We start from the raw sequence: 25,142 nt of genomic DNA on the forward strand, positions 1-25,142 counted from the left end.
CTGATTTGATTAAAGGAAGAACAGGACAATCTCCACCAGCCTCATTCAACCTATAAAATGTGAAATATATCAGCTATGACAGCAACTTTTTCTCTTATTGTCTCAAACCTTTTGTTGTCCTCTGTAAACAGTGTAAACATGTTACCTCTGTGCATGCAGGAAGCCATCTTGGCTTGTTTTATAGAGCTGAAGAACTGAAACAGCAGCACCCCCAAGTGTCCACATTCATCCAGGACATGTTTATTATCACCTTATACAGCCAGTAAAGAGAGCCAGTTCATGTAAGTGAGCACAAAATTAATATTTCTGATGTGAAACACAATAAATATACATTTAAGAACACAGAGTACAAACAAACAGTACAAATAAAAATGAGTTATTGTCAAAAATAGCAGCTAAAATGAAGTAAAGTGAAGCTGTGCTTGATCAGTATTGCACATGGTATATTATAAGTATATTCGACAACATCAACAAATATTTTCCATACAATCTAGTTTATAATAAACCTCTTATATTGCAATTTTAATGTAAACCATGTGGTGAAATAATATCCATACTCAGTGCGTATTTCCAGTATTCTGAACTGATATTTTGCCCTCAGTATCATTATATCTCGTGCTTCTGTGTCTTTAGTTTTTGTCTCAACTAAAAGCAAAATGTAGCTTAAACTTTCAAGACTTAAACCTTTTAAAATGTGTAACATGTCATACCTATTTATTCTTTAATGTTCAATATTCTTAACATTTTTATAGTTACTCTATATTTCGGTAAGCAACTACTCTCAGCATTTTAATATCTTAAATATATGTTGAGTGGACGTAAAATATCAATATAAATAATCTCTATTTTGTGTTTCTTGTGCAAAAATTTGCAAGGTTTGTTGAGAACTAATATGTGAATGGTGCAACAATGCCACCCAGTGGTAGCTAAGGTGTAATAGCCTACTTAATGTATCTGCTGCTGCACCCCTAGGTGTTAAAGACAAGGTAGGTGAAGTTCTCCTGCTTGGGTTTGGTGCTGAAGTTGTAGTGTCCAATGCGGTTCCTTTGGTAGTAGAACAGGCAGACGAAACCAATGATGAAGAAGAGAGCCAGGCCGATTCCCAGGAAGGAGAGCCCGACTATATGAAGAATGGTGTATCCCTCCTCCAAGGATTCTGTGAGTATATGTGTCGAAGTATTCACAATCAGTAAACATGCAGAAAACAAAAACAGATAACAGGAGTTGCTTTTTACTGTTTTTGTCAAAGGAGTATGCTGCCCTACAAAGGGTAAAACTGGGAAAAACTGCTTTAAAGTCATTTTTATGCTCAAAAATCATGACGATTTATTTGACCTTTGACCCCAAAAATGTAGTCACTGCACTCTGGTTTTGCATTTCTGTAAAAAGATCCTAATAGTAATGCACTAACAGAGTGCAGTCACTATAATGTTGTTGTCTTATTTCAGATTTTATATTTAGTTTTCAGTGAAGAAACATTTTCTAATTAATTTTGTTATAAGTGTATTTAAAAGTTTTCAACAACTCTATTCAAAGATTTGTATGTTTTAGACTAAATATTGTAAAGTAATGATATATAATTTTATCTCACTTTTTTACTTAATCACTATCTAGATAATAATGTCCCTATCAAATGAACTTATAATTTCTATTATTCTTGTCTTCATTAATCAACACAATGAAGAAATACAAGACTACAATGTCTCAGTCACAGCAAACCGCAGTTACTGCATTTTTTTATGATTATTTCTCTGAAATAAAGCAAAATTGAAATCTAAAAGATAAAACAGACATCAAGGAGTTCATTTTTAGTTATAACTCAAATTTGACCAAAAATGTAGTTAATGCAGTTAGACTTTGTAGGGCGGTATGGTTCTAACCGGTTCAGTTCCCCAACAGAAAGAGCTGTCTCATGACAAAGTAAAGCAGTGGAAATATTCTAAGTATCAGGGATATTGATTTTTTTTAGGTGGCCAAAATATATTTAGCTGCTGCATCCACAGCAGAACAGGTGCATCTCAATACATTATAATATGATGGGAAAATCCATTTCCAGTAGTTCAGCCCCAACCAAGTATTGAGTCATATAGATGGACAAACTTTTCAGAGGCCAACATTTCCATATTAAACACACTTTTTAAAATTGGTCCTCTGTAATATTCAATTTTTTTGAGACACTGAATTTTTAGTCTTCATTAAATGTAAGCCATACTCCTTATAATTAGAAGAAGTTGAATAAATTAACACTTTTTAATTGAATTACTGACATAAATAAACTTTTCTATGACATTCTAATATATTAAATGCACCTGTATATTGCTTGACCATGCCAGTACTGCTGCCTGATTCTCTGAACTGCCTCATCAGTGATGGCCAAATAAAGCTTCATTAACCATTTAATTAATGTACTGAGCCCACTAGGTGGCTGTCTCCATTCAATACAGCACACTGAAAGCATACTGAATTGCCAACATTGCCATCTAGAGGGATCAAAAAATACAACTAATTGTTTGTGATGCTTCATTTGGACATCACTACCCACCGCCATCTACTGTAGGGAATACATTAGCTGTGGTTCCATCAATGAATTTCCATGCATATTTTGAATATTTGCATGAGAAAAGCTTGATGGAAACACCAAAACTTGGAAAGAGATTTGAAAATGCGCATTAAAAGTTTTTTTGCTCAATTGAGTTGGTTTTTGTCTTTTTTGAAAAATAATTACTACGCTAAACAGGAGACGGAAATGATTTTCGCAAGTTCTGAGGTATCGAACATGTAGCTCACATGACTGATCAGCTGTTTCTGCTCTGACATAAAAGAACGATTATAAGTTGTTCAGTTGAATCTAAGTCTTGAAGACATTTTTTTTTCTTGTGTGGCCAAAGTTGTCCGACTAGCAACTTGTTTTTTATTATTTTTTTCTCACTTGCTCAATCTCTTCTTCTACTGTTTACTGACGGATTAGGCTACAGCAACACATTACACTGCCATCTTCTGGCTAAAGTACATTTATGCAGCTTTGTTTATTTGACCTGAACCAGTTGATGGAAACGTCCCTAATTCACATTTTCTTTCATGCAACATTTCAAAATTTCGCTTAAAATTTCTATTGGACTTTAATGGAAACACGGCTAGTGACTATGGATAAGTACCGAATACAACCCCATTATAAACATAACTAGTCATTTAAAGAACAAAATAGTGAAAAAGTTCTAAATACTCAAACTTTTATGAATACTGCATCCATATAACAGATTCTTTTGTTCAACACACTTTAAAAAAGATTAAATTCTCAATTCAAATTCACTACAAATGAGTATGCCTCAAATAAATGTTATCCACCCCACTGCTTTTAAAAATGTGTGTTTTCCATCAAGCTACTTAAACTCGCCTCTCCACCAGACTAATGATAGGAACAGCAGTGCTAGCGCCATAACTCTACAGCTAGATGGCCTATTCAAATTTTAAAATGAAGAGACACTCAAGTTTATAATGGATACTGAAGACCTTCATAGCTGCTCTACTTTTAAAAGTGGTCAGATCAGTGGTGGCACAATAAAAACTGAAGTGTCATTGTTACTTCAGTTGGAATTAAAACTCAAATTTAAACCCAGCAGAGGCATGCAACTGAAAAATGTGTCTTGCCTAACACAGAAGAGAGAAAAGTTCATATTGTTATTCTGTGTAAAAGTACTGACCATCATCTGCCCTCTTCAGAGGCCCGGTGCTACCCAAAGAACTTGCAATTGTTCTTGAAGACCGAGTTGTTCTTCCTCGAACACAGTCCTGCAAGAAAACCCAATCAAACATGACAAAGGAGACAATTCCAGTCTTCAACATTCAAACAACTACAGGTGCAACTGAAATAAATTAAAATATCATGGAAAAGTCCATTTCCAGTAGTTCAAGTCAAAAAGCCCCAACCAAGTATTGAGTCATATAGATGGACATACTTTTCAGAGGCCAACATTTCCATATTAACATACTTTTTAAAACACTGAATTTTAGGTCTTTTTCATTAAATGTAAGCCATAATCGTTATAATTAAAATAAATGAAATACATTAAGACATGAAATGTTTCAGTCTGTGTGTAATGGGTCTATATAATGTGTTATTTCCACCTTTTGAATTGAATTACTGACATCAATAAACTTTTCTATGATATTCTAATTTTTTTAGATACACCTGTAAATGCTTCAGTCATTGTTTTTAAATAGGGTGTACTGACAGGCACGCAGGTCTCTGATCCGATCTCCACACAGATCTGGACCTGGCAGTGCACATAGATCACATCCAGGTCGACAACAGCGAATATCTTCACAGACACACGTGATGTGCTGGAGTTTCCGTTCATCAACACTGTGGTATAAAAAGGGTTCACGGCACAGCTGTGGAGACAGAGACAAGGAGTGTAAAAGATTTTCTAATCAGTGAGACAACCCAAAACAATATTCAATCATAACAGGTGTGTTTCCATTAGGTACTTTTCCCTCCAGTGAGCCGCTCTGGGTGTGGCTTGGGAGAGAGGTTCCTTTTTTTCCTATGACCCTTTTTCTGGGTCACTATACCCCAGCAATTACAGTGTTGTTATGGAAACCTTCCATAGGTATTTTATTTTAAAACACATAATGGGAGGCTTTATTTTATAGGGAAAGAACCATGTCTGTGTATTTAAAACCAGCGGAAGCTACAGATAATTGTATCTTATATCATTATGCAGGTTGTGGAGGTTAATTAATTTTTTTCTTGGATGATTATCTCCTTTCTTGTTCAAATAACCTTTTGTTTTTTTTAAGATAATTATCCTGTTATCAGTCATGATTTCAAGATGACGGATAAAATCGAACTATTACTGTCATGGCCAACCTGTTTATGGCTCGTGCATATGGAATCTGGCAGATCCCCACATTAAGTGAGATTATGTGGCGTCCTGATTCCAAGGTTGGGCCACTCTGAAGCAATGGTGATAGTAACGGTAGCAGTAACAGTATTGGTAAAATAATAACTAGTGGCTGCAAAGGAGTACATGTATTACTTATAGTTGCTAGCTCAAGTACTAGCACTAATAGAAAGAGTGATGGTGCTGTAGGCAGAAGCAGACCTGTTCTCCAGGAAGGTTTCGCTCGGGCGGTCTGTAGCTCTTGGAGTGGGAGTGGCCCAGCATTTGTTGATGACTACTTTAATCTGCTCTGAGGAGGTGTTGAGGCTGACTTCCACCACCACAGACTCCTGAGAGGACAAGCTGTAGTTATGGGGTAGAGGCACTGTACCGTTCATCAGCTGCACTCTGACCTGGAACGACCCCAAGCCCATAATGACATCTTGGATGATGTCATATCTGTAAAGACAAAACATATACACTGTCATAAATATAAAAGTACCTCCAAAGCTCAGTAATTAACATCATATTTAATAATAATAATTATAATTAACGTAATCATCATAATAATTAACATAATTATGTTATTGTTTACCTGGGTTTAAAGACCCAAGTCTAAAAATAACAAATTGCTGTTTTACAGATTATCTTCATTTCTTGTTGCCAAGCAATCACCAGAGATTCCAGGATGTTACTGGTGAGCTAATGGTTACTTAAAGGGTGTTTCCACTACAACCCAATACCCGGAATGAGGCGGGTCTCACTCACCGAAACGCCCCTAATTTGAATATGAGCCATCCGGAGTGGTCTTTTGACCGGACTTTTTTTGTCCCTGTAGAAGAGCAGGGCCATTTTTCTGATCCCCTGATAGGATCCCCTGGTTGCTGATTGGATAGAACGCTAAGCAGTATGTGACGTAATACTCGAGGTCACAACAACATGTGCCATTTGTAAAAGCCGGCGAAGCACTGTTGCCAATTTACCTACTTTGTTGCTATATTTAGTGACTTTTCAGACCCCCTTAGCGACTATTTTTCAAAAAAGCAACTGGCAACAAATCCAACAACTTTTTCTGGTGTTATTGGAGACTTTTGGAGACTTGTTTTTACTCTTCTTAACAAGCTTCTCATTAAGAAGAGCCACCGGCCCTGCTTCTCATTAAGAAGAGTAAGAACGAGTCGAAGCAGCACAGTCCTCCTGCAGCAGTCTCTCCCAGCTGCAGCTGGAGCCGGTGGGGATTTTAACCCCTTAGCGTCCAGTCTGCAAATTGCTAATAGGCTAACAGTTAGCTCTGCAGCAGTACAGTGTGTATGTGCTGCTGCTGCAGGAGGTGTTCACTTAGCGATCTCTATTTGTTTACAACAAGCACCGGACACTCTGTGCACAGTTAGCGATGCCCGTTAATTCACGATCACTATGTTTATGATCAGCGGAGACGCTGTGCATAATTAGCCATGCTGCTATGTCATGATCAGCTGCTGACATTGTGCACAGTTAGTGATGGCGGCCACAGTTGCATCTCCCGTGTTCAATCCGTCGCAGCGATCGAAAACCATACGTCACCTCCGGAGTCTCGTAAATCCCTCTGGGGGCCTATTTGTAATGGAGACGCAGAGTGAGTGGACATTTGAGAGGGTGTGGCCTGAGACTTTCCAGGTGGCCACTCTTCCCCCTAAAGGAAAAACGGCTTTAGTGAGCTTTAGAGGTACTGAGAGACATGTCCGGTCTCACAGCCAACTCGTTAGATACCTACACTTTGTCATGGCCCTCAAAGTGTGATACCAACACACAAGCAGGTCTGTGCAGAGAAATTCTTCATGTTCGGAGCAACAAACGCAAAAAAGATAGTGCAGAAGCTCCATTGAGACTAAGCAGGTACCCAGGACTTTGACCCAGGAGACCAGTTTCCGTGTTCAGTATGCAGAAGTAGTTGTTTTTTAACCTCAACTCTGTTCTTTATTACTAACCTTAATTAAGTGGTTCTGTTGCCGAGACTTAATTGTTTCCTATGAGTATGGAGGTTTATTTTGGGAAAGCCACAATACATGTAATGAGCAGAAAATGGCACTAAAGGGTTCTGTGTGTCCCTGTAGCTGACGGCAAGGGACACCGACCACAAGTGTTGATATCTGACAAGTTGGGAGTGAGAATATGTTGGATAGGCAGAATTTGTTTCCTTTGGACATAGCCAGGCTAGCTGTTTTCCCTTGTCTCCAGTTGTTATGCTACGCTAAGCTAACAGTCTGTTGGCTCTAGTAAAATGACCAGTTTAGAGTGTACATCACAGCTACGTCACTGGCAGTTGCGTGTTCATACTGGTTGCAGAAACTCAATTACGATCTATGAAAACAATAAGGAAATAGAGGGAAACAGAAGAGTTTCAGGGGGTAACGATGCCTTGCTATATAATGTATAAAATGTAATTTCATTGCATATGTGAATTTCTAGAGCTATTGTTTACTCCAAAGCCATGCTCTAATGTAGGCTAACAATCACAGGTTGCAGCTGAATTGCTTTTAAAGGTTAAGCTGTATGTATGTTTGAAAGGAGCATGGCTAATACGAGAATTTCCGGTGATTTCATCGGTCCAGTACGTCCATTTAATGTCTTTCAACCATAAACGTCTCTTGTCTAGCTTGAGAAGAAGAAAATTATTAATCTTCTCATCTTATTCTCTGCAAAAAAAGCAAATAAGCGTCAATTGTTTCATTAGCTCTGAGGCTGTTTCTTGAAAATCCCAAAGCATGCTGAGTAATAATGACAGTAAGTGAAGCGTACCCCATGGAGCCGAAGTCAGCAGAGATGACTATGTCCTTCTTGTAGGTACACATGATGGGAACCTTCAGATGTTTTCTGGGTGCCTTCAATGTTCCATTGGTTGAGTCCATGGTATTGAACAGGGTAACAGATGCTGTGTAGTAGGTTTCATTCTAAAATAACAGATGTTGGAGTTATTTTGAGAATAAACTCACTTTCGTTTTACTGGCAAGCCCAGTGCATACAGAACATACAAAAGCAACACTCACAGTCTTAACAGTAGTGTTACACTTATCCCAGTTGACCGTGGTCAGCCAGATGTGTGTGGTGTTCCATCCATTGATGACACATTTCGGCGAGCCCAAGTATAAGGTGCTTTCCTGGATTCTGTTGCTGACAAGGAAATCCTTGGTGATTGTCACAGTGATGCCTTCAATTTTGCACTCCACAGAGATGGCATCATTAGCAGTTATCACGGCAGTAACAGTGGTTGTAGGAGCTGTAATGGTTGTAGCTGGGTTGGTACTGGTGGCTGTAGAGGTAGAAGTCATGAATGTCATTGCTGTTGTGGTAGTTGAAGTAATAGTGGTGGTTGTCGGGGCCCTAGTTGTTATTGGGGCATGAGTGTATGTTCTAGGGAGAATATTGTTGTTTGGGGCAACAGTGGTTGCTGAAGGAGCAGTAGAGATGGTGACAAGGGCAGTAGTGGTAGTTCCTGGAGCAGTAGTGGTTGTTGTTGGTGTAGTTATGGTCGTTGTTGGAGAAGTAATGATTGTTGTCGGGACAGTAACAGTGGTTGTTGGCGCAGTAAAGGTGGTTGTTGGGGCAGTAGTGGTTGTTGTTGGATCAGTAGTGGTGGTTTGTGGGACAGTTGTTCGGGCAGTAGTGGTGGTTGTTGGAGCAATTATTGGGGCAGTAGTGGTGGTTATTGGAGCAGTTGTTGGGATAGTAGTGGTGGTTGTTGGGACAGTTGTTGGGGCAGTAGTTGTTGGAGCAGTTGTTGGGACAGTAGTGGTTGTTGGTGGAGCAGTTGTTGGGGCAGTAGTTGTGGTTGTTGGAGCAATTATTGGGACAGTAGTGGCGGTTTTTGGAGCAGTTGTTGGGATAGAAGTGGTGGTTGTTGGGACAGTTGTTGGGGCAGTAGTTGTTGGAGCAGTTGTTAGGACAGTAGTGGTTGTTGGTGGAGCAGTTGTTGGGGCAGTAGTGGTGGTTGTTGGAACAATTATTGGGGCAGTAGTGGTGGTTTTTGGAGCAGTTGTTGGGACAGTAGTGGTTGTTGGTGGAGCAGTTGTTGGGGCAGTAGTGGTGGTTGTTGGAGCAATTATTGGGGCAGTAGTGATGGATGTTGGAGCAGCAGTGGTGGTTGTTGGAGCAGTTGCTGGGGCAGTTGCTGGGGCAATAGTGGTTGTTATTAGGGCAATTATTGAAGCAGTTGTTGGGGCAGTAGTGGTGGTTGTTGGAGCAATAGTTGGAGCAGTTGTTGGCGCAGTAGTGGTGGTTGTTGGATCAGTTGTTGGAGCAGTTGTTGGGGCAGTAGTGGTGGTGGTTGGAACAACTGTTGGAGCAGTTGTTGGGGCAGTAATGGGGGTGGTTGGAACAATTGTTGGAGCAGTTGTTGGGGCAGTAGTGGTGGTTGATGGAGCAGTTGTTGGGGCAGTAGTGGTGGTTGTTGGTACAGTTGTCGGGGCAGTAGTGGTTGTTATTGCACCAGTTGTTAGGGCAGTAGTGGTGGAAGTTGGCGCAGTTGTTGGGGCAGTTGGGGTGGTTGTGGGAGTAGATGTTGGGGCAGTAGTGGTGGAAGTTGGGGCAGTTGTTGGGGCAGTAGTGGTGGTTGATGGAGCAGTTGTTGGGGCAGTAGTGGTGGTTGTTGGTACAGTTGTCAGGGCAGTAGTGGTTGTTATTGCACCAGTTGTTAGGGCAGTAGTGGTGGAAGTTGGCGCAGTTGTTGGGGCAGTTGGGGTGGTTGTGGGAGCAGATGTTGGGGCAGTAGTGGTAGAAGTTAGGGCAGTTGTTGGGGCAGTAGTGGGTATTGTGGGGGCAGTTGTTTGGGCAGTATTAGTTGTTGTTTGGGCAGTTGTTGGGACAGAACTGGTTGTTGTTGGGACAGTTGTTGGGACAGAAGTGGTGGTTGCTGGAGCAGTCGTGGTTGTTGCGATTGCTGCAGAAGACAAAACACTCTGGTTACAACATGCATAGATATTCTGTCACTATTTAGTTCACCTAATCGCTATCAAATTAATCTTCCTCACCAACACACCAAAAGACCGTACCTTGACAGGTTCGTCCCTGCCTTGCTGGGTTGTTGTCTATAAATCCATCTAGGCAAGCACATGTGTAGGAGCCCCAGGTGTTTGTACAATTAGCCCACTGAGAACAGTCATTTTCGGATAAGGCACATTCATCAAAATCTACAAAAAGCAAAATATTTGTCTTAGTAAGTCAGACTTCATGTTTCTACTTTAATATTGTACTTTAGGTTACATGGCTTGGAGATTGTTTTTGTCTGAAACCAAATCTCTTCATTGCTTTTGGATATAAAATACAACAATGTTGCACAACATAGCATAATTTAGCCCATGATGACTCGTAAAGGGCTGAGTACTAGAAAGTTACTTTCGCTTTGGTTATGGATTGCTCCACCCTCTATACAAGTGGTCTCCATCCCTGTTTCTGGAGATCTACTGACCTGCATGTTTAAGGTATCTCTTTTTTCCAAAACACCAGATTCAAATGATCTGCTTGTAATCAAGCCTGACAAGCTAAAGCTTCTCAATCACAAGCAGATCATTCAAATCAGGTGTGCTTGAGCAGTTACTTTCCAGGAGCAGTGTTGGAGACTATTGCCCTATATTTTAGCCATATCCCATTAATAACTCTTGAACTGTTGGTGTACTTGTTGGAGGCTCCACTGTACTAAACAGAGTTCCCTTGTCATTGATAAATGTTAGTCTAAACTTTAAACTTGTACCTTTTCATAATTCAGGTCAAGTGTTTGTGTGGTTGTGTTTGTATCTTATTTTCTTCAGACTTTGGAATAGACCTACAGAACACATTAAACTGTTTTGATAGGCAGACTAGTACTAAACATAAATAACTAATCTAAACTAATTGTCTAAAATCCAATTTAGACCTAGTTTTAGATCTACCATGTTTCATAGAGGAAATTGTTAGACAAAAAATATATAAAGATACATACCATTTGTACTTGTGTTTTCCACAGTATATTTGGTGCTGTTTATGAGGGAGTTCAGCAGAGCTGTGGAAACATTACTGATGTCTTGGCTTTGACTGGGGACGGAGATGATGTTGAAGTTGACCACCACACTCCCTTCGGAAAAGCCTGTGATCTCGATTCTCACCTGGCCTGATTCCACCAAGGCCTTCATCTCTGGAGACAGAGACTGGTAGATCTATTGGTGACAAAGCAAAACAGCTCCACAGTCAGAATAATGTTGGATAAGTAGATGAAACAATAAAACTTTGATAATTCATTGTAATGGACATGTTTGCAGTGTGTGGAATTCTACTCAAAGATCGCATGCTGTCACTGGATGATCCTCGTAACACACCTACCTCCTGTGTAATACTGTTAGTTAGGTTTTCATAGGCCTGACTGCTGGTGTTCTTCAGATCATCGCTGAATTCAATGTTGGTAAGTCGTGCTGTGGCATCAAGAGTCTGAGCATCTAGAAAGAAAAGACTTGTCAGCTCTCTTACCAGCCCTAGCCTTAATGCTTAAAAATGTCTTCTCCTTTCTTCATCACACATCATTCATCAAGGAAAATATTACTTGTTTAGTTACTGTATTACTCCCAGGGACGGCATCATATTGGATTGTAATTCATTGAGGTGAATTGGCCTGAGCCGGTGACTTCTAATTTAAGGCTCACAATAACCTCTCACAAAGAAATAGTATGGGCATATTATACTTTTCCTGAATTGACAGAGTCTATTAAGCATTGCAGTTGTTGGATTTTGGGTCACTGATGTCCCTTGATCCTACAGGGATCAAATAAACTATATAGTTTAGGCGAAAATTGTGGGAAAATGTGTGTAATTTATGAATTAAAGAGGTCATGTGACCTCTGTGTTTGTCAGAAAGAAACAATGTTGGGCTTAAATGAAAGCCATGGATCCCCCCCTTTACAATGATACCAAACAACTATATATAATACATTCACAAATTGGAAAATTATAGCCATTTCTAATCTTGGGCGATTAATCAATCATTATGCTAATTAATCTATAATTATGACTAAACCGTAACTTTTACAGACTTTTTTAGTTACTGTATTACTCCCAGGGATGGCATCATATTGGATTGTAGTACATTATATTGTATCGTATCAAATTGTGTTGTATTGTATTGCATTGTATGGTATGGTATGGTATGGTATGGCATGGTATGGTATGTATTGTATCGCATTGTATGGTATGGTATGGTATGGTATGGTATGGTATGGTATTGTATGGTATGGTATGGTATGGTATGGTATGGTATGGTATTGTATGGTATGGTATGGTATGGTATGGTATGTATTGTATCGCATTGTATGGTATGGTATGGTATTGTATCGCATTGTATGGTATGGTATGGTATGGTATCGCATTGTATGGTATGGTATGGTATCGCATTGTATGGTATGGTATGGTATGGTATGGTATGGTATGGTGGTATGGTATGGTATGGTATGGTGGTATGGTATGGTATGGTATGGTATGGTATGGTATGGTATGGTGGTATGGTATGGTATGGTATGGTATGGTATGGTGGTATGGTATGGTATGGTATGGTATGGTATGGTATGGTATGGTATGGTGGTATGGTATGGTATGGTATGGTATGGTATGGTATGGTATGGTATGATATGGTATGGTATGGTATGGTATGGTATGGTATGGTGGTATGGTATGGTATGGTATGGTATGGTATGGTATGGTATGGTATGGTATGGTGGTATGGTATGGTATGGTATGGTATGGTATGGTATGGTATGGTATCGCATTGTATGGTATGGTATGGTATGGTATCACAGCTATTCTATGCACAAACCGCAGCTTCATGACTCTACAGTATATGATGAAAAAAGATCCAAAAGTCAAAGGTACTGGAAGAATCAACTTCATGTTTGCGACAGGTCTTACCAGTCTTGACTAATATATGAACGCTGACTCCTTCACTTGAGCAGGAATGAGGCGTGACAGTAACATTGTAGAGTACCCCAGGCTGCAGATCCCTCATCTCCATCATGGTCTGACTGGTAACCGCAGAATTAATGACCTCTGACCTTTTGCTCAGAACGACCCGGTAAGTCTGGTTCGTCTGGAACTGAGCGGACCAGTAGACACAGAAGGAGGTCCCAGTGACATTAGTTGACCATATGCTGGTGATGCTGGGAGGAGCTGGAAGGAAGTGGTAGTTGGGGTGGAACATCCAGGGTTATAAATCATTCATTGTAGTTTATGGAATAGTTTTACGTTAATTGCTTATAGATTTTTTTACAGAGATCAACTTGATTGTTTGATACCACTCTTCCATGTCTGTACAGCAAATAAAAGGCAATAACTAACAACTGGTTGATATTGAAACAAGGTAAAAGCTTGCCTGGCCCTGTCCAAAAAGACAAAATCAACCCGCACCTCTAAGACATCTTGCTTGCTTGATCCTAGCTCTGTTTGGGACTGTCTCATTAAATACATGGGACATACTCCCTGAAGATTTCACAGAAAAGCTCAGTAAAGCAGATATCTGCTACTCTTTAATAGAGGAGGTTAACGGTACATGTGTTATGACAAAGTGCCATGCATATGCCTTTTCACATAACTCTCTGAACATTTTCACATGACTTTATATCTCTTTCAATTAATTTTATTTTATTCTCATGCGAACACAATCCGCCCTGTTCATCCTGTAAGATAACATGTCACAGTTGCTTCTTCTTGTTCTTGCGTAGGATGCCTGCTATCTCAAGTCCTCAAGGTTGTAAGGCTGTACCTCCTTAACCAATACACACACACTCATTGTAACTCTATAAAAACTGTTAGCTCTCTTTGTCTGCAGATTCACTCTGTGCAGACCTTTTTGACTGTACCTTGTGCTCTCCTAATTGCAATTAGAATAAACCTTTTTTGCTTATGCGCCAACGACTCAGTGATCTTTCCTCCTTATAACGATTTTTGCCACTACACATGCATTTGCCAAACCAACCAAATACTCTCAAAAAGTTTTCTCTTGAATTTGGTAAATACAGTGTCAGGAGGGTGAGATATGGAACACAGTTGCAGACTAGTGGTGCCTTAAAGTTGTCCCAAAGGGATAACCACAAAAATTGCAACTCATCTGATGGATGAGAGGGAAATATTTTAATAAGGCAATATGAAAAGAAATAATAAGCTCCTTTCAATAATAGGGCTTGGCTAAGAAGGAGGGGGAAACTTAACCACCACTGCCGAGCAGCTGACTTAAAAAACAAACTCAGGGAGTATAAGATAGCCCTTATAAACAAAAATGGCTGTTAAGGGAGCCTTTAAATAACACAAAGACCTGGGTTTAATAACGACCCAGGGCAAAGAACAAACACACTGGAAGACTCGAGAAAACACAAGGAATGATACTAAATGCTTGAAACGGGAGCAGCGATGCTCTCACTTTCTCTGAAGGTGAATATATGGGCCTCCCACACCTGGTCCAAATCAGGGTCAATCAGAGACACACACACCTGACACTGACTGAGCCGATCATAGATCCACACTCAATGAGGCCACGTTTATACATAGCAGGGTATTTAGAGAAACGAATATCCCCCCACACAACACAACATCGTTTTCCAAAAAGTTGTCATTTACATCAACCCGCATAAATACGCCATTGAGCGCTATTATAACTATGCCAAACCTATTATATGGGTGGCAGTGTAGGGAGAAGGATAAAGCCATGCAACCCAATCAGAATCCTCAGAATCGACAACAACGAATAACACGAGCGACTTCCTGTTCCTTTCAAAATAACTAGATAGAATGAGCGTGAGAACCTAAAACCACATAACCTGAGTTTTCCAAATTCTTCACTTTGCCCGGAGTTTTTAGAAATAATCGTTTTCTGTGATAAAAACGGGGTTTTCGTGTAAATGAGAGCCAAACCGCATGGAAATATCTGCGTTTTCCCTTCATGTAAACGGGGCCTCAATGAGTGGCAAGTGTGAGTACCCTTCACATACAGTTTAAAAAACCTTTTGATAAACCATACATCTCGTCTTTGTGTTGCTCGTTGAAGTATCAATACCCCACTTCCATTAAAGAGCAATGCACAGTTGTGTTCTGTGGAAATGTCCCCATTTCAGGACTACCTTCCATGCAGTGCATGAGACACTTTTGATCGTGGCCAGTTTAAGCCAAGACTTAGGCCCCGTTTACACGAAGGGAAAACGCAGATATTTCCATGCGGTTTGGCCTCTCATTTCCATGAAAACCCTGTTTTTATCACAGAAAACGATCATTTCTAAAAACTCCGGGCAAAGTGGAGAATTTGGAAAACTCTGGTTATGTGTTGTCGTGTCAACTGGGAGAAACGGGGTTTTAGGTTCTCACGCTCATTCTATGTGCTGCTGTCTGTCCACACGAACGAACCTTGCGCCATATTAGTTGTTTTGAAAGGAACAGGAAGTCGCTTGTGTTATTCGTTGTTGATTCTGAGGATTCTGATTGGCTTGCTTGGCTTTATCCTTCTCCCTACACTGCCGCCCATATAATAGGGTGGGGGGGATATTTGTTTCTCTAAATACCCTGCTATGTATAAACGTGGCCTTACTGTAGGGTCCATTGGGCACTGGTCATGATATATGCGGTGTCTTGATTTGCTCACTTATGTACTTACAGGAGCTGAACTAAACAAACAAACATGTAAAGTTTTGGAGACGCTGGCAGGTGGATTTTGTTCCCTTTGGACAGAGCAAAGCTAGCTGTTCCTTGTCTAAATTAACTGGCGAATAGTGGCGGCTCCATGGTTTATTTACAAGTAACCTATTAGAGAGCCAAAATTGTTTCCATTTATCTCAGCCAGAAAACAAACAAGAATATTCTCTAAAATATCAAATAATTCCCTTTGACTAAATCAAACATTTCCTGTTAAAAAGTAACAATTTTCTATTTGGACACGACACTTGCTACTTTGGCTTGATGTGGGGATTTTAAGCAGCACTGAGATTAAAAGTAAAGGTTTTCTTACAGCACGTGGTTGTTGGCAGAGGTGACTCTACAGTTGAGCTCATGTTGCTGTAAGATGCAGAACTTGTATTACTCAGAGCTGTAGTCATGCTGCTCTCAGTGGAGATGAAGGGACCCACGGTGTTGTTGCCCAGAGGGTCCTGCGTGCTGTTGAAATCGGGGGCGTAGGTCGTGTTCATGGGTGGAAGGGAGGTAAGCGGGGACGGTGTGGTGGTCGTAACCCTGACGTCAGCTGGGAAGAAGGAATACAAGTCGATGTAGAAATGGAAGTTTTTCATGTAAAATATGAATGTGAATATTGATTAGGATCACAAAAAGAGGCATTTATTGAGAATTGGCAAAAATGGATTACATATGTCTGTACCATAAAACGTATTTCAGGTAATCTCTGATTGGATTATCAAAATACTTTAATTTCTTTGTACCTTTCCCTTTTGTCTTTTTTTGTGTGTGTGTGTGGGGGGGGGGGGGGTTTGTTCATTAAATGTTTGTTCATTTACTTGTAAAATCAAAAACCAATAAAAAGTAAATGACAAAAAAATGAATATGGGGAAAAAATGACTCACCAATAGAATAATTTCCACTTTATACCAAGACCCAAACTTTCCTCTCAGACAACACACGCTGCCTAACCTTTAGGTAGAAGCTGTTGATTCTGTATCTCCAACTCCTCTGCATTTCTGGCTAATAGTAATGATTTATCAGACTTTATTTACAGATGTATCTCCTAAAGACATTAAAAATGATCATCATTATCATGAAGATCATCATGGAAATAATGCAGTGAAGTACTATTCTCTTTGTCATAAAGACGGTCACAAAACATTATTTTTTTAAGTTTAACTTAATCATAAGTTTGACTTTGGAAATGGTAGTTGGATTTTTATACATAGCCTGACATTATAACAGTTTTAGGTCTTCAACAGGGTCATAATTGAGGATTAGTGCATTGTAATGCAGCTATGTATGCAGCATTTTATATATACTGACATTATTTTGGAAAAATAAAAAAAATAAAAAATTATATATATATATTTCATTATTTTCTAGAATATAAAAATCTATTTTAAATACGAAAATCCATTTTTGTTTAATTTTATTTATGTTTATTGTTAAAGTATATTTGTTATTAATTAATGATATAATGTGAACCATTTTTTTTTTTTAAATAGTACATTTTCTCAACAAATGTTGGAAATACAACCAATAATGAGTCAAAAAATAGACAATAATTTACCCACATCCCTATGTGTATGTATATCTTTACTATAATTTTAGGCTTTGGAGGTATAATGACTGTGTATGTAACATAACAAGTTGCAAAATGATGAGATATGTGTGATGTAGGGTCTAATAAGGTTTTTTTTAGGTAAAGAAAAAACAACAACAAAAAGCAAATTTTCTGCGTGTGTTGGGATTCTAATCCGTTAGATGGCTGTATATTGATTATTGATTACTAACCTGTGCAGTCGGCTCCAGGGTAACTGGGGTCAACATCAATATATCCTTGGGCGCAGGCACAAGTATAGGAGCCCACTGTGTTGTTACAGTCTGCCATAGGGGAACAGTGGCGGAGAGCAGGGTGGGCACACTCATCTACATCTGAAATTACAAATACAGACTTATGAAGAGAATAAATTAAAATTACTTTTCTGAAAATTAAAGACAGAAATTTAAAAAAAAGATTATATGTTTTATATGTATATATATATATATATATATATATATATATATATATATATATATATATATAAATATATATATATATATATAATATAAATAAATAAATATTATATATATATATATACATACAGTCATGGAAAAAATATATTAGACCACCCTTGTTTTCTTCACTTTATTATTCATTTTAATAATAATGCCACATTATTAATCAGAGAACTGAAATTTGAGAGAGAATGAACTAGAGTTTTGTTTGGACGAATATAATGATAACAACAGGAATAGCTTATAAGAGTTTGATTTAAGAGCTGATATCTGCCATTTTCCATGGCATTCTTGATAATAATTTTGGTAATTTAAAAAAAAAAACATGCCAAATATCTAGACATCAGCTCTTAAATCAAACTCTTATCAGCTATTTTTGTTTTTATCATTATATTTGTACAAAAAATTGTAACCTAAATTGTAATCTGTTGTACCAGGCATTAAAATGAACAAGAAATTGAAGAAAAATGGTGGTCTAATATTTTTTTCCATGACTGTCTATTTAGAAATCCTATTATAAAAAATGCCATGAAAGAAAACTACATACTGTTATTACAATGTGCAAGTTGGACTTGATAGACTTGTCTTCTTGTATATTTGATTTAAAGGCTCAGTAATTCAGAGGTGCCTTAAAATAATAAGTGTAATAATGAGTCCATCATCACAACAGTATAAAGCCTGGAGACTTCTTTATACAGTCTATGATATAGAGTGTTCTTTATACAGTCTATGATATAGAGTGTTCTTTATACAGTCTATGATATAAAGTGTTCTTTATACAGTCTATGATATAAAGTGTTCTTTATACAGTCTATGATATAGAGTGACGAATAAAATGTGTGCTTACAGTGTGGAGAAGGAAGTTAATCATCTGTAAAAATAACATTTTGAAGGAGACGTGATGTTTGTTTGATTGTGATGACAAGCTTGTGCAAATATAACAAGACTGATTTGTGTGTGTGTGCATGCGTGTGTGTGTGTGTGTGTTGTTGTGTGTGTGTGTGTGCTCGATCTAGTGTTATTTTCCGTTATTGCAGGAAACATCCCACAGATGACTGTCACTCAAACAGAAGTGGTGGGAGAAGGAAACTGTGGTGCGACTGAGTCATTCTTTCCTGAACACCGTGTTCTCTGCAAATATGAATCATTCTCAAAACTCTACAAGAATGTCATTTCTCTAAAAGGAAGAAAGAAAAAAAAAAAAAAAGCTTCAGCGCTGCTGTACAGAACAACTGTGTCGCCTCACCCTCCACAGTTACAGATGACACTTCCTGTATGTGTTTGAGCAGGAGATGCAGCTTCGACGTGACATTGTACAGTGAAAGAGTGAAGTTGCACTCAATCAGCAGCGAGGTGGCAGTTCTGAAGGGATGCACAGGGTGTGAGCTGAGGTAATAAACTGAAACATCAGCCTGCAGAGCTCCAGTCACCTGTAAGTGATAGAGACACACAAAAATAATCAGCATGAAAGTCTTTTTATTTCCTAAAAAGAAACAGAGGATGGAAAGTGGTTGCCTTGGTGCATCCATTATTTTTTTAAGCACTGGTAGCTGGCTGGTGGTTTTGGCAGCATAGTCTTATTATATAAGCAGCAGAATTCTTACTAGCTGTAGTAGAGGCTGTGTTAGTATTAGCAGTAGCATTACCATTGCTTGTATCAGTCGTGTGTGACTCAGATGGTCTCTGTCGTTGGTCTTCAGTTCCTGGTAATCTGTCTTCACCATCACTGTTGCATTAAAACGGTATCCTCCATTCTCAGAATAATGTGATGAGGCTGAAAGTGAAGTTTAAAGGGTCAGATCACATACAGCTAGTGGGAACTTAGGTGCTGTAAGAAAATTGTTGGTGTTGGGATGTTATGGTTCACCTCTTAACCCATAAGAACCTATGGTGAGACCTGTGTAACAAACACTTAAAATCTTCTATAATCTCCCATATTCAGTTTTATGTTTCACTTTAACTCTTTAAATCCCTAAGTGACGTATACTCAACACACTGGTGTGGTGAAAAAGTAACTAATTTCAAAAAGCTTGTTTTTTGTTACGGAGCTAAGTTTAAACCCATTTAACAATTCTAATCCGTTAATAGGGAACTGAACAAATTTTGATATATGTTATGTGTAAAACGGTATCCTCCATTCTTAGAATAATGTGATGAGGCTGAAAGTGAAGTTTAAAGGGTCAGTTCACATACAGCTAGTGGGAAATTTGGTGCTGTAAGAAAATGATTGGAATGGGGATGTTATGGTTCACCTCTTAACCCATAAGAACCTATGGTGAGACCTGTGTAACAAACACTTAAAATCTTCTATAATCTCCCATATTCAGCTTTATGCTTCACTTTAACGCATTAAATCCCTAAGTGACGTATACTCAACAGCCTGGTGTGGTGAAAAAGTAACTAATTTCAAAAAGCTTATTTTTTGTTACGGGGCTAAGTTTAAACCCATTTAACAATTCTAATCCGTTAATAGGGAACTGAACAAATTAAAGTCACAATTTTGATATATGTTATGTGTAAAACCGTATCCTCCATTCTTAGAATAATGTGATGAGCCTGAAAGTGAAGTTTAAAGGGTCAGTTCACATACAGCTAGTGGGAACTTATAGGTGCTGTAAGAAAATAATTGGAGTGGGGATGTTATGGTTCACCTGTTAAAGAATCCATGGTAACAAACACTTTAAATCTTCTATAATCTCCCATATTCAGCTTTATGCTTCACATTAACTCATTAAATCCCTAAGCGATACATATTCAACACCCTGGTGTGGTGGTCATGTGACTGTGACAAGAAGTGACTTCTCCAAAATGTGGCTGTGACTGGAAACAGAAATGTGCAAAAGTAGCTAATTTCAAAAAAGCTTATTTTTTGTTACGAGAAGTTTAAACCCATTTAACAAGTCTAATCCGTTAATAGGGAACTGAAAAATTAAAGTCACAATTTTGATATATGTTATGGAGATGCAAACCAAAAGGCAAATGGATATATATATATTTTTTTTTAAATTATTGATTTATTATTATTTTGTTACTTAAAAACAAATCTGAAAAATAATTTGTTGTTAAACAGCACTATTAATGTCACAATTTTGATAAATGTTGCGGAGATGCAAAGAAAAAGGCAAATTTGTGTTCTTGTAAGCAGAAAACTGTCTATCTTTTAATTTTAAAATAAGAAATATTTTCAACATAAATACCATAAACGCCCAATGTATCCTATATGTCACATCACAGATCTTTGACATTTAGGGGTAGTATTTATTTATTTTTAAACATCATAAATGTGTTCTATGTGGTCCACTAGGTCTGTGGTATATCCCCCATAATTTTCCTTTAAGGCTTACTGGGTCTAGGTTCTTATGGGTTAAAAAACAAGGCCATATAAAACATGTCCTAACTGAATGCAAAGCAAGTGAAAATCTGTGTCAAAATCAGTTTGATTGCATTGTTTTCTTCCAGAATACTCTAACTGTGCAGTGCATTGAGGTACAGCTCATTTGTGTAGTTGGCAGTCAGTCTGAGGAAAATTGTTAGGGAGCTGAATGTTTGTGGTGAATAACCATCCACAGTATTTAACTAGTTCAGAAAAGATTTGTTAGAACTGCCACATTTTCAAAACAACTAGATCCTTCTGCTCCCCTTTTCCAAAAACTCAAGATAATGGCCATTTTTCAGATCAATATATATCAAATATGCATTTTTATATTTAAGTTCCAAATTCCATTCTTAAAGCTTTCAGTGAATATTTCCATGTCAACTCACAATTACATAAGTACAATACGAGACAATTGACAAAATTTCACCCTCCTCCACTATCATACTACACTGTAAAACCCAATATTGCTTGTTTGTTATCATAATTATGTTTTCCTTTTCAATACAAACAAAGATTTGTGAAAATAATCACTTTAACTTAAAATATTGAGTCAAATACAAATATGGATTTGAGTAAGCTCCATTGTCTTTGTTGTCTTAACATAAAATTCTTTCGCAGCATGGACACTCAACAATTTAAGTTGAAACAACAAATTTGGTTTTACAGTGTACCCTCGGTCAATTTTCCTTAAATATACTCCTTAAAATACTCTGGAATGATCAGTTTAATAGTTCAATACAGTTTTCCTCTCTAAATACATACAAGAGCAGTTTAGTGGCTCTGATTGCTCACCTCACTAGTACACACATATACAGGCATGCATGCACACATTTCTACACTTTTGTTTTATTTTACTTTTAATATTATTATAAATATGCCTAATTTTTATGTGTCATTATTTTTTTTTGTATTTCATAATTACTTGTTTTTAATGTACCTTGTGAATTTTAATATAGGTAGAGGCCTGTATAAGCATAATGAATTAATTTACGTACAAAACTGAATGCACAATGTGAAAAACTGCTATTTTAAAGTAAAAGCACTGAATTCGTATTTCTTTGTAGAATTTATATAGATGATTGAAAAAATAATTACAGGGCAAAAAAAATCTCTTTTTTCAGTGAGTGAAGTTTCTGTCCTATTAATAAACCACAGACTTTACTCTTAACAGGTTTTACTGGGACTATTTATTTAGTAGTAAATTGTCCAGATGGAAATTGAACACAATAAGTTGGATTTGTTTATGAAGAGATTTGAGGTTTGAGTGAAAAAAAAAGATATTGACTGAGTCAGGTCACTAATTTAAGACTCCTCTCTACTTGTGCTATTGTTACACTATGTTTTAGCATGAGCTATTGTCCTGTAATTGCAACTTATAGCCACAGTTGCTGGGCAAAGTTTACATAAGCTAAATATAATGTTTCAAAGCCTTGAACACAACCAACCATCTAAAACTATCTGCAGGGCTAGAAACCAGTGAGTTTCTTTGAGTTTGGTTGAAAATACCCATTAATAATGCAAACATCCAATGCATTAAAAGCAACGTTACAAAAACAATAAGCTCAACTAACTTGCAGGATCGCTGCAGCGAAAGACATCGGATCTCTTGCAGCATTTTTGCCAGCCTGGACAGTCCGTGTCCCACTCACAGATCTCAGAACTGGCATAGAATCCATCTGCAGTTGGACACGATCCTGGCTTGGCAGTGTATTCGTCACTCCTGTTTACAGCTTCATTCAAAGGAAATAACATGTTACAGGCCATATATTAGCAGCGAGATATTTGTAGCACTGCAGATTCAATGCTTCCATCTGGTGTCTTGCACACAGTACCACACGCTGAAAGGTCATGCTGATTACTTGTCTGTCTAGATGCTTAACACTTGTAACAAGATACTTGAAATCTAACAACAAATAATATATGCTTTTCTATAATCTTTCAACCAATTGATTGATATGTGATGTGCAGTAGACTCACGCAGGGCGCAGTAATGGCCGACTTGTACGTAGCCGCTGCAGCATCGGGTCACCTGCACCACCACTGTCTTGAACTCCACCTGATGGGTCATCTTGTACAGTGTGTGTGTACATGTCTTCAGCCAGCCACCACAAGGCATTGTCAGAGTATATGGGACTGTATGTATCACCATTGAACTCACATTCCTTGTCTCGTTGCGAATACATAGGTGGTAGCCAGACGGAGACAGGATATTTCCTGAAATAAAATACATCTTACTTCATTTTACTGTTGGTTACATTTCTGTGGTAGTTAATAAATGACACATTATACTGAACTTCTAATGCTCCTTGATTCTGACTCATAAGCTATAACAGTATACATGCCTATCACCTAAGACATTTGAAATGTTAAAACGAATATAAGCAGGCACAGCAATGCATGTAAATCCTCATAAATGCCATATTCTGTTGTGGCAATACATGAATTTCTTGTTAGTCTGTCATCTGCGTAGAGGCCTACCTTCATGCACAGTGTTTTGTCCCTCACAGAGAGCCAGCAGGGCCGTCGCCACCCAGATGGAGAACATCCAACTCATTTTTCACAGATCAGAATCTCAACCATATATTTAAGGACCACATTGTACGTGCATGTTTCTCTTTGAGATGATGCTAACTCACTGTTCAGGGCGTACTCAAAGACTAAATCCTCTGTGGCTGTGTGTTTCTCCTCCCCTCGTTGCACCACCAGTCCCTAATGAACCACAAAATCACGACAAGCAGCAGGTAGATATTACATTGATGAGGATATTTGGAGTTAGATTCGACAGCCTGGTAAAAATTACATTCATCTTTGCAAGAACATTACAATATTCAGACAATTTGATACCTTGCATTGCCATGGCAGCATGACAAGCTGGTGAGTCACTATGTTACAAAGAGAAAAGCCTTGGTTTACAGGATTTTCACAAGGGAAGCTCGGGCCTCTTTTTTTTTTTTATCTTTGCAGATAAAAAAGTTGCTATTTTACTCATCTTTGGTGGTGTCAGTAAACATGTTTATGATGCCAGGGAGAGAGAGATGTGGGATGGGAGGAGTCAAAGTCCCTAATGATTCGGTTTCCACACAGGTAACCATGGCAGTGCTCGCTATGCTGCTGGCATTAACAGCCTGTGTCAGCCATTAATGTCAGGTAAGGAGGAGTGAGAACTTCCCTGCCATTTTCCCACATGTCTTATTACCCATTATATGTAGGAGCAGCGGGATGCTTTGGCTGTTGAAAGTATGTTCTAAATTAAGACTACATCGCCATTCTGTCATCTCGTTGACTTTATGAATGTGAATATACTTGATAACTTTTTTACTTTTGCTAATTTATGTTGGTAATCAGTCAAACTATGATGCAGTATGCCATGATTGGAATGAATATACTTGTCATTTTATGTGAACATATATTTTTTATTTTATTTATGTATGTTTTAAATGTGGACCCCACTAAAAGTAGCTCTATTATTTCATCTTGATTTAGCATACACATTTAGAGCTTTATGGACATGTATATGTATCTGTGTGTGTGTATAGATATATGTATGTATATATTTATTTACTTATTTTTTTTCATTTATTTATTTTGTGGTTATAAAGGTCCCCCCCCCCCCCCTTTTTTTTTCTCTCTCTCTCTTTCTTTCCCCAGTTATTTATTTATTCATTTTATTTCAATCATAATTATTGCTATCATTATTGTTATTTTTCTTGTATGTGCCTTCTTGTTGTCGCCATTTGTAAATTGACAAAATGTGCAATAAACATATGTTTAAAAAAAAAAAAAGTAGCTCTACTTTAGCGTTGAGCTAATGGGGATCCTTCTAAATAAACAAATAAACATTGACGTTAAATGACAGAAATATCCTTTGTATCCTTTTAAATCTTTTCATGCATATCTTTTCATTCTTTGTACTTTTAATGATTAATGTAATGGTGTTCCCTTTATAGTAATGAGGTGTGAAAATGTGCCTGATTAAACTTTCTTCAGTCATTATGTGATAATGACTTGCTGACGCACTGGAGCCTGTGGATGCAGGGAGCCTAAGAGTCAACTAAGGTCACTTCACATAGAAACAAACCTCCACAAAATAACAATAATCAGCTCAATAGAATATGGTTTTAAGCCGTATTGCACATTTTGCATCAGTGCCACACCTGACTGGGGCATGACACTGTTGC

At 38.0% G+C, this 25,142-nt stretch overlaps 1 protein-coding gene across 1 annotated transcript; it reads right to left on the reverse strand.

Moving 5' to 3' along the window:
* Positions 1–235: 235 nt before the first annotated feature.
* On the reverse strand, positions 236–23,644 carry umodl1 (uromodulin-like 1). The gene is made up of 17 exons (XM_059352353.1): positions 23,443–23,644; positions 22,942–23,178; positions 22,536–22,694; positions 19,235–19,362; positions 18,835–19,018; positions 17,325–17,465; positions 15,865–16,095; positions 12,786–13,043; positions 11,214–11,326; positions 10,837–11,050; positions 9,911–10,048; positions 7,910–9,798; positions 7,662–7,813; positions 5,106–5,342; positions 4,233–4,392; positions 3,702–3,789; positions 236–1,156 (listed from the first exon to the last, which is right to left on the reverse strand). Exons 1-17 carry the CDS (start codon positions 23,516–23,518, stop codon positions 969–971), a joined length of 4,593 nt encoding a protein of 1,530 aa, XP_059208336.1. The 5' UTR covers positions 23,519–23,644; the 3' UTR covers positions 236–968.
* Positions 23,645–25,142: the final 1,498 nt, after the last annotated feature.

Source organism: Centropristis striata, chromosome 15 (genome assembly GCF_030273125.1).
Source record: "Centropristis striata isolate RG_2023a ecotype Rhode Island chromosome 15, C.striata_1.0, whole genome shotgun sequence".
Classification (NCBI taxonomy): Eukaryota; Metazoa; Chordata; class Actinopteri; order Perciformes; family Serranidae; genus Centropristis; species Centropristis striata.

Excerpts from the sequence above, each read along its gene's own strand:
- umodl1 (XM_059352353.1), bottom strand. The coding sequence starts at position 23,518 with ATGAGTTGGATGTTCTCCATCTGGGTGGCGACGGCCCTGCTGGCTCTC. Across the intron at positions 17,466-18,834 it reads GTCATCTGTAACTGTGGAGG|ATGTAGATGAGTGTGCCCAC; the intron begins GTGAGGCGACAC and ends TTGTAATTTCAG. Across the intron at positions 3,790-4,232 it reads GATCAGAGACCTGCGTGCCT|GACTGTGTTCGAGGAAGAAC; the intron begins GTCAGTACACCC and ends GTTTTCTTGCAG.